Genomic DNA, 20,950 nt, shown 5'->3' with positions numbered 1-20,950 from the left:
ATAATTATCATCTTCGCTAGCCATGGGTTCCGATCCACTTCCCTCCTCTCCATGGTGGGAAGTGGATCGTAACCCTTGGCTAGCGAAGATGAAAATATATAGACACGCTTGTATATGTTACAGTAAATAGGTGAAATTAGGAATTACATGTAATTACTAAAATTTAGGAATTACATGTAATCCCCGATGTACTTAGTAAATACAAGTAATTCCTGAAACGGCCCAGTTATTACCAGTAATTACTAAGAAGATAATTTTGTAAAAATAAATTTCCACTTTTCCGTATTTTACTTATAAATGGACTTAGTTTTTTTGCCAGAAACAAAACATTCATTCTGTGGTTTAAGTTTTTAAAATTTTTATAATGTTCTTAAACTATCCTGGATTTCTACCAAACTTGGACAAAAGCTTGTTTCTGATCATAAGATATTATTCAGAAGTAAATTTTGTAAAAAAAAATCCACTTTTTCCGTATTTTACTTATAAATGGACTTAGGTTTTCTTCCAGTTAACATTACATACCGTCTGCAGTTAAAGTTTATAAAACATTTATTAGATTCATAAACTATCCTGGATTTTTACCAAATTTGGAAGCTCTTTCAATAAAAAAAACAGTATCGAGAGGGAAATTTTTATTGATGTTTTTCCTCATTTTTGTTGAGTCTGCAATTAACAGCAAACTGAGTAGGCGAGACACTGGGTTCCGCGGAACCCTTACGAATTTTTTTGTTTGTTAAATCATTAATGAAAATTATATAGGGAAATTATAATTCACTTTTAGCAGTCAATCTGGTTCTATTTTACTAAAATAAGCAGAGAAACATGGTTGATGATTTTTGCACTTGCAAGTGAATAATTGGACCTCATGTGAACTTCAATTCAACACCTAGCTGAAGATAGGTTACCGATGTATTCAGATTTAAAATTGTAAGGGTTTCGCAGAACCCAGTATCTCGCCTACTTTAGCTGTTAGTCGCAGGCTCAACAAAAATGGGGGGAAAATATCAAATATTTTGACTAGTGCTGTAAGAAGCTTCTGTCTTAATTTGGTTAAAATCCAGGATGGTTTATGAAATCTAATAAATGTTTAAAAAAAGCTTTAATCGCAGACTGTATGTAATGTTAAGTGGGGGAAAAAAGTCCATTTATAAGGAATATACCAAAAGGGATTTTTTACTTCTGTATATTATCTTATGATCATAAACAAGCTTCTGTCCAAGTTTGGATATTCTGAGAAAGTTATAAAAAAATTTAAAACTTTAACCACAATGTGAATGTAATGTTAACTGGCATATATAAGTCCATTTATAAGTAAAATACGGAAAAACTTAATGTTATTTTCACAAAATTTACTTCTTGAAAATTATCTCATAATTACAGTCAAGCTTCTGTTCACGTTTGGTAGAAATCCAGGATAATTTAAGAAAGTTATCAAAATTTGAAGACCTTTAACCACATAGTGAATACTTGTGGATGTTACTGACGACAGAATAGTTTGCTGTGTCTCGCTTTTGCGACAAAGGTCGCAGGCTCGACAAAAAGAAACATAATCACAATGACAACATTGAAAGAAAATCAAAAGGAATGGCTTATTCAATCCACAAAAGATTTTTCTTATACAGATAAAAACGGTAATAAAATTTTGTTGCAGGTATATAAGCTGGAGTTTTGAGTTCTTGAAAAACTCATAAAAAAGAGAAACACAAAAATATGAAATGTGACCCTTAACACCATCAAATTGTATAAATTTGTTTGTGAAGAATGTCAGCTTTATCACAACAGTTTGACAAAAGAAGTTGTAAATAAAACTATTTTATAAAAGGAATTTGACTTATGTCATTGGGCAAGTTTATATGCAACAACAACAACAAACAACAAATATTTTATTTGCCAATCACGGCGCCCAAAATGAGCAGAACAATTACAATGTTATTTTCAAACATAATGTAAAGTAAATTAAAAATAGGTTAAAAAGGACATAATATGATTGATTTTGATTTAATTGATCAATATAAAATATTAAAGCAAATGAAGTAAGCAGAGTATGCCTGATGAAGATTGCAATATAAAGAAATTATGAGATTTTAAGAATTATTCAACCAAAATTGGCATTATCAAATGTTTATCATCAAAAAGAGCTGGCAAAGTTGACTATAAACTTCTCACAAATGTATATCTCAATTTTGGATTGATATCATTGTCTTGCATGCTGCAAATGATATTAAGGGAGTTTCAATACTTTAAAAACAACCATTTTTCAGTTTCAATTCACAACCACTAAAGGTGTGCCTTATATTCATTAATCCTTAATTAAGTCAGCCCTAAAATACCTACCCTTTTACTTTCTTATTTTGTATCTTGGATTATATCTTTAATTTTAAAACAAAAATATCAAGTTAGTAAATAGCTGTAAAAATGACAAAAAAAATCAGTGAATACCAGTAATCACTGAAACAACTAGTAAATACATGTAATTACTAAATTGGCTAGTAATTACAGGTATTTACTGAAATGTTTAGTAATTACGTGTAATTCCTAATTTCACCTATTTACTGTAACATATATAATACAAAAGTTCAAATATCAAAGTTTCACACCCATGCTAAAACGTTATTTATTGGTATAATGTGTATCGGCAAGTAATATCTAAATTCCATGTTTCTGTAATTATCAAGATCTTTTAATGAATTCTTCCTAATGTGACCTCGAAGTGTTAGATTATGACCGCGGACGTTTTTAAAGTCAATAACGCCGAATTCAATATTTAAGATAAACGCAGTCAAGAAGGAAGTAAAGTTATAATAAAAGTAGTTAAATTTCAATTGAATTGATAGCTTAAAGAATTATTCACCAAGACATGTACCATCTACTTTTAAAACATATGACAAAGTCGGTGTGAATCGATTAAACGGTTACGGTCATTGGAGTTTGAGATACTCTCAAGTAAAGAGGGTGTTGCATAAAAAAGTTACTTCATTGTACTGAAGTCATTGTCGCTTTCAAAACTATAGTTCTGTGTATACTTCTTTTGGTAGCGTACTTTTGTAGTTTTATAACTACAATCTTAGTACTTCATTAATGAGTGCTTATCTTGTGTTAAAGATTATGAGATTTGTTTTGCTTTACCTACACCAATAAATTGCACACTGATTTAAAATAAAAAGGACACGACCTATTCTTGACAGGTGCATTATTTTAGCGTACATAACTATAAAAAAGGATAAAAATTAGTCTTTCAAAGATTGAAAGGAATTCACTCTTTGAATTTATGAGGCACGCCAACACCATCCATAAATGTATTTTGACGCGTGAGCCCATCGGAAAAATGTTTGCCCAATTTATTTAATGGCGGTAAAGTCATTTCGCTCAAGTTGGTCGACGCGGAAGATTTTGACGTAGATTTACGACCGTCGTGTCCATCAAGCCGATTATCAATCTTCTCGGCTACAGAATTTAGCTTTGCCGTGGCTGTCTCCAGTTTGTCGGTGGCTTCAGCAAGCTTTTTTTCTTGTATTACATTCTTCTGTGATAATTCTTGAACGATGTTCAGTAACTGTTGTTGACCTTTCGCCATTTCCTTCATCAATTTGTTTTCAAAATTTTCTTGGGATTTCTTTAAATCAAGAAAGGTACTGTCAGAATGTTTAACGGATGAATCAACCTCGTCCTGTCCATAACTTGACCTACTCCTGGCTGTTTTTATAAATTCATCACGTGCATTAAGTTGAATCTTCAGTTCGTCTACTTTTGCTTTTAGTTCATTGTTGTTTCTTGTTAGTTCTCTGTATTCCTTTTCCAATTGTTTGTATCTTTTTCGCTCTGTCCTTCTTACCTTCTCCATTTCATGTTCTAGTTGTTTTATCCTAGCCTCGTTTTGACGTTTTATTTCTAACAGACTTTTATATTCATCATGTGACTTTCTCTCTATCATGTTTTCTTTCTGTTGCCACAAAGATGTGTGCTCCCGGTGGAAAGGCGCGTAGGAAGCTATCTTCGGTGTTAGCAAGGATATCTGAAAAAGATGATGAGAAATCGTATATACGAAATTAAGATCTTATTTGGTTTTAGTAACTTTGTATTTCTTTGTGTGTTCATTTTATCGCCTACTTTAATTAATGATTTAACAAACTTTACTACAATTGTCCGTTTATAAATTTTGAAATTATAATGAAACTAAGGTTTCAACTCCCTCTGGCAAAGTTGGCTTTAGATGAATTTGGCTATTTATTTTAGGTATTTTTGACATATAACTCTTCAACGATTTTCCGTACTGATACATCTTCTGTTTTCAAATGTTTGGCATTGAGCGTTCCTGATAAAGATAAATCAATAAAACCGCTTCGGACGCAATAAATTTTTAAACGTGTTGTTTTCCACTTTTTATAGTATTTTATTAATTTCATCGCCTATTCATATATATTCAATTTTTTATTCTTATATAGTTGTTTTTTTTTTACTAAACATGACAGTGTCACCATAATCGTCGTGTCATGAGTTTCACCAACAAACTGTGTTATGCTCACTATACACTAAACAAGACACAAGTTATATTTCGATGTTTTCAATTCAATTGTATTCACACCCTTTTACCATACCGTGATGAGTTTTTGTATGGCATGCAATAGAACTTCAAATAAATACAACTTACCGTGTGAGGTTTTGGTTCTTTAATTTGAGCTGGAAACAATAACATATTTCTCATAATAAATGATTTGATTCTTATATGAAGAAATATGTAAAAAGAAATCTTGAATAGACTTGATTTCTCTTGAGTAGTAAAAAGCGTTGTTCGGATTATTATATATTCATTATACTTGATTTAAGAAATTGACCTCATAGAAGGGTCGATCTTATAAAAATTCTGATACCTCACGTCGAATGAGGATAATAAAATCTCTCAGAAGAATAAAGATTAAAAAAATAAGATTGTGGACGAGTTAACTATACATATATCAACTAACTGCAGGAAGAGTTTTAGACGTTATGCAATTGAACGAACAGTTATTGCTGTCATGCTGTGACCTTACTATTTCGCCGTGCTGTATACAGTTTCATATGTCTGATTTTGTTTTAGGAAATGCCTACTATTATCACTTCGATTATTGTTGAATTCATGTCTTGTTGATTAATTTGATTATGATTAAATATATAGTGTATAATTTAACAAAAACTTACCGAGTTCTCTTTGTGTGTTTAAGATTCTATCTACGATCAGCGTCTGTCCGGTTCTTTTTAAAGCATCAATAAAGATATGTTGTGCTCTTCTCTTTAGAACAATGTCGATCATATGATGAACCCGTTCCCCGGGCATCTTAGCTACAACATCTTCCCTCTCGTGCATCTGTATAACATCCCCCTCCAGTAAAATATCTAACAGTCTATCTACAGACGCTATGTTTTCTTTAATGAAAACAATGTTCTTAGTTATACAGTCTTTACTGTATTTCGTTGTCATTTTTCCTGAAAATTTGATAATAAAATCAATTATAAACAAATTATCTGGTTGTCCTGAATATGTCTGAAATATTCACCACTAGATACAATGTATCCAACAACCAATCATACTCTTAAATATCTGAAAAATTTCCAACAAAAACTTCCGTTGGACTTGTATATAGTTTTTAAAGTTTGCTACCACTTTGAAAACCATAGATGACAAATTAACAAGGTGAATGTTCAATTTCCCCCTTTCATCAACAGAACTATTGACAAATGTTACATGCATATAAGGACGAGAAAATGTAAATGTGATTTGATAATCCTGCTTTGTACAGAAATGACACCCTCAGTTAATTTGAACAATATTGCCATTGCTGGTCAGTGGTGGAACCAGGAGGAGGGTTCCGGGGGTTGGACCCCCCTTTTTTTGAACGATCATTACATTTGAATGGGGACATATAGTTGGAACCCTCCTCCTTTTGTCCTTCGTTGGGACCCCCCTCCCTTTTTTAATGGCTGGATCCGCCCCTGTTGGTCTTGTACAGTTTTATATGAAGTAAAAATCTTTTTGTGATAGTTCACGCAAGTACGGTACTATATGTATTCAATATAAAGTAAAATATGTTTTAATAAATTGTTGATCTGAAACGTGTTTCGTTTTTAAAACTTTTGGTCTCGAATCCTCGACCTCACGCGATACCACCGAAAACGTTAATAAGACTATATTGCTATTAAATTCCCGATGACAACAAAAAAATATCACTTATCTAGATTTTACTTTTCTTAAAAGTACATAAAAACTAAAACTTAAGATTATTTTAATATATGATTTACACACTTGTGTACTTACTTTATTGCATTTTTCTTTTTCTTGATAAAAATATTTTATGTTTGTCACAAAACTTATATAAGCAGAAAATTATTGAATATATTACGAGCTCCAAACAAAAATTGTTGACCTGAGAAATTAAGAGTGTATACATCAGTAAATTTGAATACATAAAACAAAAGATTTCTTGCCATTCAAACAAAGAAGACTGTTACTTTAATCACATGATCTTTTTTTAAATAGAAATATAATATCCTTTTTAGATTATAGTTATATAGTTAAAAACTGTTTAACTATCGTTTAGGCATGATATCACTCACTAAAATAAAATCGAATATTGGTCCGTATTACAGTATTACTTATTTTACGCCTATTGTCACCATGTTATTACAAATCTTGTTGTACAGTCATCAAGTTAAAAAAACTATATGCTAGCAGTAGGTTCAAACAACGGTAAATTCATTTTAGTTTGTTTGAAAAGTTTTAATGATAACATTGGACTTCATTAATTTTTTCCCAAATCAACATTACAAATCAGCATTAAAGGTGTACTGTAACAGATAATAGTAATAGCTTTGCTGTTGCGTTAGATAGTAGACTGAAACGTATGGCGAGCTGGCAAACTTTCTGTGAGAGTAGAATGAAACGTGTGGCGAGCTGGCACACTTTCTGTGAGAGTAGACTGAATAGTGGGGTGGGGTGGCAAACTTCTGTGAGAGTAGACTGAATAGTGGGGTGGGGTGGCAAACTTTTGTGAGAGTAGACAAATGAAAATAACCATGATCCAAATGTAGTGCCAAATCATTTTAATATAATTATTTACTAATGTGGCTGCCTCTCTTGTTTTAAAATTTCAATCAGGTCCAAAGGTTTCTGATTTTATGTATAGTAAACACATATATTCAAGATTTTTTTTTATAAAAAGTTTGTTTAAATGATACTTCCTCCGAATTAACGTCGCAGGTACTCCGGAAGGGTAAGCAGATCCTGCTCACGTGTCGTGTTGCTCATGAAAGTACAAACCCGGTAATTAATTTATTTTAATTCGGGAGGTCACATTCGTGAAAAATGAATGATATTGTAGTTACTATACATAAGGAACGTATCCCCTATCACAGGTGAAACGGATATTCCTTAACGTTCAACCAACTCGTGATGGCGTCAGTAAAATTTTCGAAAGGAATGATTTCAACTTCATCATATTGATCTCATGGTTTAATAGCATCCTTGCGATCAGTCATTCTCTATCAAAGAAATCATGATAGGAAATACAAGCACGGGAATATTATCGTATCAATTGGGAGAAAGCAGATCCTTCTCCACACGTGGCACCCGTCGTGTTGATCATGTTAGTACGAACTTATAACTATTTCTTGATAATCCCATGGTTATGAAGAAATTTAGATAGACAATTTTCTGTTATCTGTTTTGATTTAAATATTAACAGCGTCCTCTAATTAGTGTGCCGTCTCTACAAAAGAATTGTTTTGCGGAGGACAAACATACAACTGTACCATTCATGAACGGATTAATTATGCCCTCTTAATAAATAAAAGTGCAATTATTTTTTTACTAAATCATGTCAAAAGTATTGAAGTACAAGCTCTTGTGTTACTTCTTTACTTTAACCTTGGGTACGCACCAGTCTTTAGATGATATATAACTATAGATAGTGTGATGTGAACTTGTGACGCACAAGTCTTTAGATGATATATAACTAAAGATAGTGTGATGTGAACCTGTGACGCACCAGTCTTTAGATGATATATAACTAAAGATAGTGTGATGTGAACTTGTGACGCACCAGTCTTTAGATGATATATAAGTAAAGATAGTGTGATGTGAACTTGTGACGCACCAGTCTTTAGATGATATATAACTAAAGATAGTGTGATGTGAACTTGTGACGCACCAGTCTTTAGATGATATATAACTAAAGATAGTGTGATGTGAACTTGTGACGCACCAGTCTTTAGATGATATATAAGTAAAGATAGTGTGATGTGAACTTGTGACGCACCAGTCTTTAGATGATATATAACTAAAGATAGTGTGATGTGAACTTGTGACGCACCAGTATTTAGATGATATATAACTAAAGATAGTGTGATGTGAACTTGTGACGCACAAGTCTCTAGATTATATATAACTAAAGATAGTGTGATGTGATCTTGTGACGCACCAGTCTTTAGATGATATATAAGTAAAGATAGTGTGATGTGAACTTGTGACGCACCAGTCTTTAATGATATATAACTAAAGATAGTGTGATGTGAACTTGTGACGCACCAGTCTTTAGATGATATATAACTAAAGATATTGTGATGTGAACTTGTGACGCACCAGTCTTTAGATGATATATAACTAAAGATAGTGTGATGTGAACTTGTGACGCACCAGTCTTTAGATGATATATAAGTAAAGATAGTGTGATGTGAACTTGTGACGCACAAGTCTTTAGATGATATATAACTAAAGATAGTGTGATGTGAACTTGTGACGCACCAGTCTTTAGATGATATATAACTAAAGATAGTGTGATGTGAACTTGTGACGCAACAGTCTTTAGATGATATATAACTAAAGATAGTGTGATGTGAACTTGTGACGCACCAGTCTTTAGATGATATATAACTAAAGATAGTGTGATGTGAGCTTGTGACGCCAACATGAATATACATGAAAAACAGTATAAATCTTTATTGAGTTATTTTCTTTATACTAGAAAAAATCTACCAAGTTTCAGGACTTTGCCAATAAATTCAAATTTAAATTTCTAATGTTTTTTCTAATTACAGGGCCCTTTTGGGCAGTACAAAATTTGACCCGATCATTCACACTTTCTTACCAACCTTTCCCACGCTGCTTACTCTGGTAATGTTGGTTAGATACAATACAGTTAAAACATATATTAAAGTCACAATATAAAATATATAAGTCAAGTTTGGGTATAAAGAGAGATAACTTCGATTATTTTATTGACTTTTTTACCATGTAGACAATCTTGTAACGGAAGACAATAGATCTATAAATGGAAGATGACATTTTAAGAATCACCATAATTTTTGATAAATTTGTTTATGATGATTTTATAGATTTTTTTCCATTTCAGTGATTACACATGAGGTGTTTTAAATTGCATTGTTGCGTCGGTCGGGTTACCGTAGTGACACATATTTCTTTACTTGGGCCATCTTGTGTCTGAATTTAACTGTAAAAAAAATGTATGATAGGTATGTATTTTTGATATCAAAATACAAGATAGATTATAAAATTTCTAAGACAACTTATTAAGTTTACAAAAATATCTTATTTACATTAAAAGATATCTTGGTTTTTTTTAAGTAAAAAATTATTATAATATATTTTAATTTATACCACATATTCCTATATATTATTTACAAGATACAAGAGATCTAGCTCTCGAAATAAACAAGACGCCACATGTTGTATGTGTCTGTCCAAAGTCCGGAGTAGTCAACAGTAATTCAGTGGTTGTTATTTTTTTCTGTATTTCATATTTGATTTTCGTTCTCATTAGTTTGGACATAAATCACGCAGTTAGTTTTTCTCGTTTGAATTTTTTGTACATATATGGAAGTGTTTAACGACCTTGACTGGCTTTGCAGCCCTCGCACGGTCGGTTTTTGTACATTGTCATTTCGAGGCCTTTATAGCGGGCTATGCGATATGGTGTTTACTCATCGTTGAAGGCCGTATGGTGCCCTTAATTTGTTAATTTCTGTGTCACTTGGTCTCTTGTATTGAATTATCTCATTCCGAATCATATCACATCCTATATATCTTGTTTGATAAAAAAGATATGTTATAATGATCGATTGATTGTCGGTTGCGTAACCTTCAGTGGCAAATATTTCATGCATGTTCAGATATCTTATAACGGAATGAAATATCTAAAAAAAACTTATTGAGATATATTTATAGACTGTTTAGATATCTTATTAATATATGAGATCTTTTATTTTATAGTTAAAAAGTTATCTTAATTGGTTTATAAAATATTTTATTTGGTTTTAAAAATATCTTTAAAAAGTGATACATATAAAAGAAAATTGTCATACAAGTATGACTAAATAATGATAAATAATCAAGCCTTTAATTGATGAATATGATCATTTTGTCCACATGCCAAACCCCAACCAAAGAGATAAATTGGTCGGCATTTCGGCAACTTTTTTCGTTCTTGTATATTGAAAGATACGGTCTCGATTTTTTATTGAATTTGTATTTACATTGTGTCATAGATCATGTGGCCCTTTATAGCTTGCTGGTCAGTGTGAGCCAAGGCTCCGTGCTAAAGACCATACTTTGACCTATTATGGTTTACTTTAACACATTATGACTTGGATGGAGAGTTGTCCCATTGGCACTCATATCACATCTTTTTATATATCTATTGAAATACCATTTAGTTTGGTCTCTTGTGGAGAGTTGTCTCATCAGCATTCATATGCCATTTTCACATTTTTCCCTACGCTAAACCTTAGCTAACAAATAGGAAAAGGGGAGGGTGTGAACACATCTCCTTCATAAGGGTATTCGTTCTTGTGCAACTAATAGCGCGCATCTCTTTTCTTATGAGTAGTAAATCACTTCTATAAAAAAGAAGATGTGGTATGATTGCCAATGACACAACTCTCCACAAGAGACCAAAATGATATACAAATTAACAACTATAGGTCACCGTACGACCTTCAACAATGAGCAAAGTCCATACCGCACAGTCCGCTATAAAAGGTCCCGAAATGACAATGTAAAACAATTCAAACGAGTAAAACTAACAACCTAATGTTTGTAGAAAAAATGAACGAAAAACAAATATGTAACACACAAACAAACGATAACCACTGAATTATAGGCTCCTGACTTGGGACAGGAACATACATACAGAATGTGGCGAGTTTACTTTATTTCAAATCTGGTGAATAGTTGCCTCATTTGCAAGCATCTTCATATTTGATATTTGATGACAAGTCTCATTGCAATCGGCCATCGACGTGACGAATGGTCTCATTCGTTGATGTTATAATGACAGGAAGGAAAGGGATGAATTACAAATCATATTTTTCTAGTTATACTTCATATCGTTTTCTTATTAAAGTATCAGCCTATTTAAAGCCTAAAAAGTTACAGTTTTTGACAGCAGGGTCCGTATTTGATATCCAATTAGAATTAATGAATTCGAATAGAATAATGATAATTTTTACGAAACTTTATCATGTTTGCTTCAATAGTTCGGTATCTTTGGGTTTCTTTAAACGGCGTACGCTTAAGTACGTAATTCGTCTAAACATCAACCCAACAATGTTAGATATGCCCACCGGGATTCGAACTCATGCTACTGAGATATCGTGACACCACATCTCATTCCACAATGCCCGACACGCTAGACCACTCGACCACCTAGGCTCTATAAGGTATGATAATAGGGAAGAAGAACGCATAGTATGATACACCTTTTATTTTATTAATCAGAAAAAGCTACAGTAATCAGTAATACAGTATCAACTAAAAGTCAGTAAAATTTAAGCAGTTACGAATTAAGCACATTATGATAGTTACATATATTTATATATAAAGACTCAGAAAGCAGAACACAATCGAGAATATTTCAGTTATTAGCATATGACCAAATAATTACAGACTTATCATTATTCCAAAAATATTGAAAAAGAATTTGAGGAAGTAGTATTGTAATTTTTTTCAAAGATATTTGTTTTTCAAAAATTATTTTCGTAGTAGTAGTAAGATATATTGCAATTGAGGTAGTGGTCATCAAGTGAAGAAACAGTGTTTTTATTAAAAACAAATTATATATGATAAAATATGAATGAATAATTTTTTGATTGATAAATTTATTTGTGAATGCATAAAAAACAACAAAAAGCTTATATAGCACTTGTTAGTTATAAGCATGCAAGTTAATTTTATAAGCCAGGCAAAACGCCCATCAGTGTATCGAAACTATTATTACTATACTATATATAAAAATATTAATTTTCGCGAACCATTTAGGTCACGGAAATTCCAAAATATGGCATCAGTAAGGAGAGTTGTACAAACAATGTAAATACACAGAACCCCATCCAAACTTGCTTTAACAAATAGTATTCATCTTTTTCTATTTTATATGTACTAACAACATTCCATTTTTCTATAATTTCGATTAAAAAATTCCAAAATCTGAGTTAAAACAGGTCGAATGCCCCAAATAAACGTTGTCTGCTTGGTTGAAGTACTGTGGCGTCGATGATAAGCATAGAAAACCTCGATGTAAAGCACAAGCCTCGATGTAAAGCACACGCTTCACATGAATAAGGAGAGTTTTACAAATAATGTGAATACACAGATCCTCCATCCTATTTATGTTTTGCTGAAAATGTTGCAGTGTTCATCATTTCTGTTTTGATTCTGCTAACAACATTCCATTTTTTCTATAATTCCGATTTAAAGATGTGGAAACCCGTAATAAAAATAGATGGCCTCAATGATTTATTAAAAAGCAACGCAAAAAAAATCCGTTAATATAAACATGTTGAACTTCGACCCTGAGTTAATAAACCGATTCACAATAAAGATCTCCTTGCGCTCAAATGCAATTCTTAGTGAAGTATACGGGTAAATTCGTTTACAGAAATTTATACACACTTTTATCATTAATATATTACCAGGCTTTTGCATATTCACGTTTTTTATGTTCAACTTTAGTCAAATTCAATTCTATACATTTTTTTTACGTAAAGCAATAGGAGTAAGAATATTATTTCGCGCCAATTTAACCAGCATCACCGCCACCATCATAATTATTTACCGTTATCTTTGTGAAATTTCAGTTATATAGTTTATTAATTAGAGAAATTTTGGTAATTATTACTTATTAATGTTAAGGTTCTACTGATGTGCTTCTCGAGACCTTTTTGACGGTCAGTTTTATCCCATTTATCTCAATATTATCCCCGATGACAGAAATGTCAACCCGACCTATTCGTGTCAAAAGTGAAAATCGATCTATTTGATGAACTAATTTCTTCATAAACTGTGCATGCATTATTTCTGTATTATTTGATAACCAATCACATTCACGTTGCATGTTTGCATGATAATGGGTTATGTATCAGTGGATTGTAAGGGCGATGCAACATGTGAGGTCTGCGCGATCACGTGACATTATTATTTGTAAACAAACATGCTCCCCGTGTAACACGTGTCTGAATTATCCTTTCAAAGTGTTATGAATCTTTCAATCACTATTTTATGATATATTTTTCTGTTTTTAGGTTTGCATATCAGTAGTCAAAGTGAATTAGACATAGTTCTGTGGGTTTTTTTTTTTTTTTTTTAAATTAGTGGTATATAAATCTACATTATTTAACTGAAGTCTAATAAGATGACTCAACTTTTCCTCTTATTCTCCCTCTATTTTTGAAACCTGCATATCAAATGAAAGGGCATTTGCTCCCCTTGAACAATATTTGGCCCCTTCCCTGTCATTTCCCTTTAAATTAGTTCGAGATTACTGTGACGTCCAACGGCAAAATGCCGAAATCGATGGGTCACTGTGAAAACTGTTAAAATATGGAAAAATAAAGGTTGGCAGGTAGGTGAAACTTACATAAATGAAGAGATAAATGAAAAATGAACAGATTGGTGCCCGATTTATATAAGTTATAACTCCATGGCCGTCAGTCGGCATCAGAAGCGGCGAAGCAGCGCATCTATTTTGGGTGGGCAAATATCCACTTTTTGATATGGGACGAGCTCTGACGTCCCACGGCCCCAGCTTGTCTGGCAAAACAGCCGTTGGACGTCAGAGTAATCTCGGACTACTTTTAAATTTGCTCAAAAGTCATAGTCCATTTACAGAAACGGCTGATTTGTGATTTTACCATCTTAACTGCAATTTTCATATTGAACACATTTGACCATTCAGTGTGAGTTCCCATGTATTTTTGTCTTATATGAAGGAGGTTTTAGTTCATGTTTTCCTAAACACCTTATTGCTATTTGTCTGTCTGGATTGTTAAAACCACAAAATCAAATATCGATGAATATGCAAGTTTTCAACAATCCAGGAGAATTGACATCCACGAAAAATATAGGAATCCACAGTAAGATTTAGGTTTTGATAAATTTTGGAAATGACATTAGGAAGTTATAAAACTTTATTCTTTGAATGAGGGGGAGGACAGGGGGTACCCTTCTCCCTTCTCCCACCCCTCTTCTCCTTTCTCCTACCCCCGTTCTCCTTTCTCCCATTAGAATAAAACATCTCCTTTTGAGATATTTTTTCTTGAAATATTAGAAATTTTTTTAAAAGTAGAGATATTTTATTTTTTCTCCTTTCTCCAACTTTTTCTCCTTTCTCCCAGTCTTCCTCTCCTTTCTCCTACCTACTTTCTCCTTTCTCCCACCCCCTTTCTCCTTTTCCTACCCCCTTTCTCCCTTACCCCTGTCCTCCCCCTCTTGAATATGTTTCAAGCATATTACATGCATGCTCAGCACCGCTTTTTATCAGGAATTTTATAATTTATGTCTTAAAATTCGGGTTTTTTCTATTATAAAAATAGGTGGATTTTCAAGTTAATGAGAAAAATGCTTTGTTCACTAATTCAGCAATGCTTTAACTGTTGTGAATGTGAGCTCCCTTCGGCTATTATTAGAATCTAGATTTACATCATTCATTTTCAATGTAAGAGTTTTTCATTCAAAAGGTAAATTTCCATGTTTGCTGGTCACTTGACTAGAAACTGCATTCAGTGATATTGTTTGTCTCAATTTACGCCTGAATTTCAGATTTTTCCGAATTACCAATCACTAAAATAAATGTTATTTAATACGTATTAAATACATGTAGCATTGTATGTAACTATCATATTCATGTTTTTATTTGACATTATGAAAGTACTATTGAGATCCAGGATTCTGACTTGAATAAACAGTGTTTGTAACACACATGGTTTTATCCGTTTCTTTCCCTTCCCTTAAAAGTATCTTTCAGTTTGAAACTACCTGACAATCATACTGAGTTCACACCTAATTTGAATTGGATTGACATTAACTAATTTGAGTTAGTTTAATTCACATTTGAAACGGTTTACATTAACAAACACATAGTTCAAATGCGAATCGAATGCAAGTGAATTGTTTGTCTATCTATGGTCAACATGTTGGGGTATGACTATACCGCTTTTACCAATTTTAAGAAACACTGTTGAATTTTATTTATGGAAGCTTACTTTTCATTTATATAAATTTAAGATTAATATTTCTGAGGTTATGGATTGTCTCTACTTATAAAAGGGGAGGATTCCAAGTTATTTAATATATTTAATTAAATTGTATTCAGGCGCATAGCTCCCTATATGCCAACACGCAACTGCGTGCATATCAATTCAGCATGCAAAAAAAATGTCAAAATAAAAATTTATAGCATTCGGCATGCAAAAAAAAATGTCAAAATAAAAATTTATAGCATTCAGTATGCAAAAAAAAAAATATCAAAATAAAAATTTAAAGGAAACACAAATATGTTGTTTATAATAAAAAAATCATTTGAAAATTGTATGTTTTTCGAATATCATAAAACCAGTTGTGAAAATGAATAATCAGTCCCTTGCTTTAATGAAAAATCTTGCTTCACTAGTGCAGAAAATGAATAATTTGTCCTCTTAGGCCACGGTTTTTTAATTTGTTGGTTTACGGATTTTTCGCATAAAAAAGTCGGGTCGGTCGGTCGGAAAAAAAAAGAAAAAAAATATCTTTCAAAACAGAAAAAATACGCAAAATAAAATATATATTTCACCTTACTAACAAAATGTTGGTCTTATATGCTGTTTTTGTCATCATTTCTTAACATTAAGTTCGTTCAAATATTATTGATCAGTGATCATGAACATCGCATGACATCGTTTAATAATTTCCTGTAAAAAAGGGGGGTTGCACGGACAAAGACGAAATTAAATCGTCATTTCACAAACAAGAAAAACAGATTCGCGTAGCTCTCAATCAATTCCAGAAAACTTGGTGAATAATGATCTTCAAGCACAAAAACTGATAAAGAAAAAAATATAAAAACGTCGTACAAAAATAAGTTTCAACACACGTGTCGAAAAACGTAATAGACTCGTCCACTGGAAAAACGACAATATCGGGTTAATCAGTTGTCATGCAATCCGGTTTTTATCCCAATGATCGATATTTTTTGTTATCTATGAAACATGAAAATTTCAAATGATTTGTTAATATTCAGTACTTTAATTGATGTATTCCACCTGTCCACATTTGGACAAGTCTATTTCTCTGAGATGATGCATCTTACGGACTGATGACAAAAAAGGGAAACGAACTTATTTTGTAAGTGGTTTTAAACACAGGTTTCGTTCCACAAAATTATTTGCGCAAAAGACATTTCAAGGTCAGTTATAATTGATTTGTCTATTTTTAGAAACGTAAATTATTTTTCACAACAGAAAGTGTTACAGTCAACTTTGTTAATGATTAATGCATTTCATTTCATAATAAAGAAAAATTTAAATATTTTTCAGAGATAATGCATTTAAAAGGGTCGGCGGGAATAAAAAAGCATGAAAAGTCAATTTTATTTTTATTCTGAAAATCGGCAAAATCGGGTCGGCGGATCCGTAAACCAACAAATAAAAAAACCGTGGCCTTAGATTACAAAAATAAATAACCGATCAAAAACAAATCCACCTGCCCCTCCCCCAGAATATCAAATGGTCGACCCCTAAGTCTATAGGATTTTTTTCTGCGACAAGTGCCTCAAACCATGTATTAAGATTTTTGGATAAAGGACCACAATAGGTAAAAGTCCAATTTAATATTAAATGTTTTAAGTTCTTAGACTACATTCATTCTGTGTCAGAAACCTATTCTGTTTTGACTATTTGATCACAATCCAAATTCAGAGCTGTATCAGGCTTTAATGTTGTGTCCATACTTGCCCCAACTGTTCAGGGTTCGGCCTCTGCTGTAGTATCAAGCTGCGCCCTGTGGAGCATCTGGTTTATTTGAAGGGAAGATGTTCCCGACCTGTTTATTAGTAGAATTGTGAATCAGGCCATTTCTCTTCTCAATTGTATTAATGTATACTTTTCATGTTGGGACAGTTTCCCTCATTTTTGAAGGCTGTATGGTTGCCTATAATTGCTTTGTCGTTTGAACATTTGTGGGTAGTTGTCTTATTGGCAATCTTATTACATATTTTAATTTTTATACGTATCCATCCTTCAGAAAAGTTGTTCCAAATGTAATGAATCCCCTCCAGGCTTGCCTTTATCTTCATTGGAACAATTTTTGGGATACGATTGCTTTCAAGCAATCTGTAGACTTATACTGGTGGCTCAGAGCATTGCCCTCACGTCAATCGTTTTATTCTAAACATTAAGGAACATCTCAGATTCTTATGATTGTCTTGCTTTAAAGGTAAAAACAAACAAAGGGATTGAACTTTAACAACTTTCCTATAATGTTCTTTTCATAATCTTCATGTTTGATAATTCCCTTGACTTATATGCATGTTTTTAACAACACGGAAAATCAGAATTACGCAGTATTTATATTTAGTGTTTTTCTAAATTTAGAAACACGTTAGAGGAAATTCCCAGTTTGATAAAATGCGAGAGTTCTCTGAATTCCGATAAATCTATTTCTGTCATATAAGAACTGAAGTGGAGTTTTTCTTATATTTTACCTTTATGAAACTGATATTTGAGATTGTACTTCCATAAAGAAATAGAGAACTATCTAGGTCGTTTAATAAACATTTAATATACGTTCTTGCTCCAGGTTTTTTTTTGGAAATTATGCGCATGCGTATAGTTTTCTTGACTTTGAGGGGTTTTCGATTGAATGGTTGCTCTGGATTCCCCACTCAATTAATTAATTTTAAACTCATGGGATCTTTTCTATGTATGTCTGCTATTGAAGGTTATTATTGTTGCATAATTTTAAATCATATGCATCATTTAAATGAAAATAAATATAGTCCACATCGTAGAACACCCCTTCAGGCAAAATGGAGTCTTCCATATTATTGTTTCCAATTGTCTCCCTTCTGGAAGTAACTTCCGTGAATTCTGAATTAAAACAATACGTCGAGTATTAGCTCGTTCTGTCAATAAAGTGTATTATATTAAAAATGATCAAAATTTAAACCGATAAATGTGTACGGAAAGCAGTCATGATCACTGACCGAAAGGAAATTAAATATTTAAAGAGTTAGGAATAGGGTTCCTCCTAGAATTAACATAGGAAAATAGGTGATAAGATACGAAGTGAAATACCTTCTCTCACTCTGAGTCTCAGTGACTGCTGTGGAAAGTAAACTTGGAATTGATAGTACAAAAATAAAACACAATAGGCCTAATCGCATTGTTCATACACTTTTATCCGGGATTGGCTATTTTGTAACTATTTTACATGTGCAGTTGAATTAGTTTTGAAAATAATATTATCCAGCTACATGTATACATGTACATGTGTCAACGAAACAATGGCAATCGTATTCGTCAGAGCAATCTGCTCTTTGATTTTTTTGGGGGGAGGGTTCCAAACCTGTTGTTTATAAGTTGCAAATCAGGCCATTACATTAATTGTTGCTTACTTAACATGTCTAGACTGTTTTTTTTTCTCACTTATTAAGGCTGTATGGTTGCCTATAATTACTTTGTTATTTTAACCTCTGGAAAGCTGTCTCATTGGAAATTATACCACATATATACAGATTTTTATATGGATTGTAGACCTGAAAAAGATTTTCAAAGTTGAATATGCTGCAAACTTCAAACAACCTACTACTTATTTACCATGCATGTCTATCATGAAACTTTTGATCAGAACTATATATAAGTGATTTCACCATTTCTTCATATGTGTACCACTATCAATCAACAGAACAAATGCAAATTATTTTTTTAATATTTGCATATGGTTTCCTTTAATTTCTCACATCTATTTTATTTGAATTTAGGGAAATAAGTTTTATGTATATAAACAAATCTCATGTCGATATATAACATGTACAACAATCAAACATCAACCCACACCAAACTGGCTGTAGTTGAAAAACATCAAAAGGGAAAATACAGTGAAATCTGGAGAATTTATATTATCACATATACATGCATTTGAAATATATTTAAAATATTTTTTTCAAATTTTTTAGTTTTAGGTTCCACCTAGCTACCATATTAGAAAACTGGGATTTAAATGCTAGTCTATTAGAGGGATATTTCCAGTGGCGAATCCAGAAATTTTCATAAGTGTGGGCCCACTGACTGCCTAAGAGAGGGCCCACTCTGATCATGCTCCAGTGGTCCTCTAAATAATCAACCATATTTTTCCAGACAGGGGGGGCCTCTTAATTCGCCTTTGATTTCATTGGTTGTAATTTTATTTTATCATGAATTAGATTTGAACAGGACTTGGGGAATGAAGGTAAAGACTGAATGTCAGTTTTAGTCTTATATATGTACTTTAATTTTAGTCTTACATGTATTTATGTGTACATATATCACTGATTCAGTGGCGATGGTGAATAGCTATATATAGACACTGACAAGTCTTGGATAACATTTTATAGTTTTGAATGTTTCTTCATCAGTTTACTAAAATTAGGTGGAGGTATGTTTTTATTTCCAACAGAGGGCACTCATGCTCAACCTACTAGTATATCAGTTTGTGCATGAAGCGATTGATAGTTGCCAGACACTGAATGATTATACCTCAAATTTGTGAAAGTTTTAACCTATGCATATATACTTTAAATACGATAAAAAAAAATCATGTCTTTTTCAGGACTTCTGATCCAACCATGTAGAATGGCATGTTATTGAGATATGGTTCTGGTTGATGGATGTTCACGAAGGACCTGTAGTACAAAGTATATCACTGGATTTAGCTCTCTGTCTAAGTGTATTATTAAAGTGCTTTGCTTTGAGCTCGGTTCATTGTTATGCAATTCATTCTTTGTGAAGTAAAGATTTTACAGACAACTCTCATGTACAAGGATGTCTCCATGTATTATCATTTCTATGTACAATGTAAGTAACAGGGAGATAAAAGCATTTTATTTTTTGTTTGAACCAAACATTATTTGTCCATTGACCAAATTTGTTTTGCTTTCACCAGCTTTGAAGGAGATATTATCAAAGAATTGATAGAAAACAGCACAGAAGCTTACTTTCTTCTAATCTGAGGATCAATTCAACATTTTAAAGTGTTTTACTAATGATACTGACAAGCCACCACAAAGATATACTGAGTGCCAATGAAAACGCAACACTTTTGTTTTTCAAAAAAGTCTGATAACTTTTATTTATTTTATATTAGAACTTTGTAAAGTTGGTTGAAAATGACTTTAAAGACAATTGTTGACAACTTTACGGTTGGGTGATTTTTGGAACAAATGCGAAGTAAGGGTTATTTTGAACGGACATAAACCGAGTTCACCGCTTTTCAATATACGCACAATTTTCACGATTTTGTCATTTAAAGCTTGGCTAATGTCATGAATTTTCCCGCCCTTATTGTAAGGAAACTGCAATAAACATCTGAGTAAATGCCAGGACTTTCTGACAACCAGCGACATGCAGTTTCCGGCATGATCCAATGAAGCCTTTCACAGCATACAATTTCGAGAAG

At 32.4% G+C, this 20,950-nt stretch overlaps 1 protein-coding gene across 1 annotated transcript; it reads right to left on the bottom strand.

Annotated features, from left to right (window-relative positions):
* Positions 1-1,870: 1,870 nt before the first annotated feature.
* On the bottom strand, positions 1,871-6,385 carry LOC143044247 (uncharacterized). The gene is made up of 4 exons (XM_076216173.1): positions 6,290-6,385; positions 5,176-5,460; positions 4,649-4,677; positions 1,871-4,012 (listed from the first exon to the last, which is right to left on the bottom strand). Exons 2-4 carry the CDS (start codon positions 5,453-5,455, stop codon positions 3,254-3,256), a joined length of 1,068 nt encoding a protein of 355 aa, XP_076072288.1. The 5' UTR covers positions 5,456-5,460; positions 6,290-6,385; the 3' UTR covers positions 1,871-3,253.
* Positions 6,386-20,950: the final 14,565 nt, after the last annotated feature.

The sequence above is a fragment of the Mytilus galloprovincialis genome, chromosome 9 (genome assembly GCF_965363235.1).
Source record: "Mytilus galloprovincialis chromosome 9, xbMytGall1.hap1.1, whole genome shotgun sequence".
In the NCBI taxonomy this organism is placed as follows: domain Eukaryota; kingdom Metazoa; phylum Mollusca; class Bivalvia; order Mytilida; family Mytilidae; genus Mytilus; species Mytilus galloprovincialis.
Note: the sequence above shows the minus strand (reverse complement) of the source record. Positions and strands in the feature narration are given on the sequence as shown.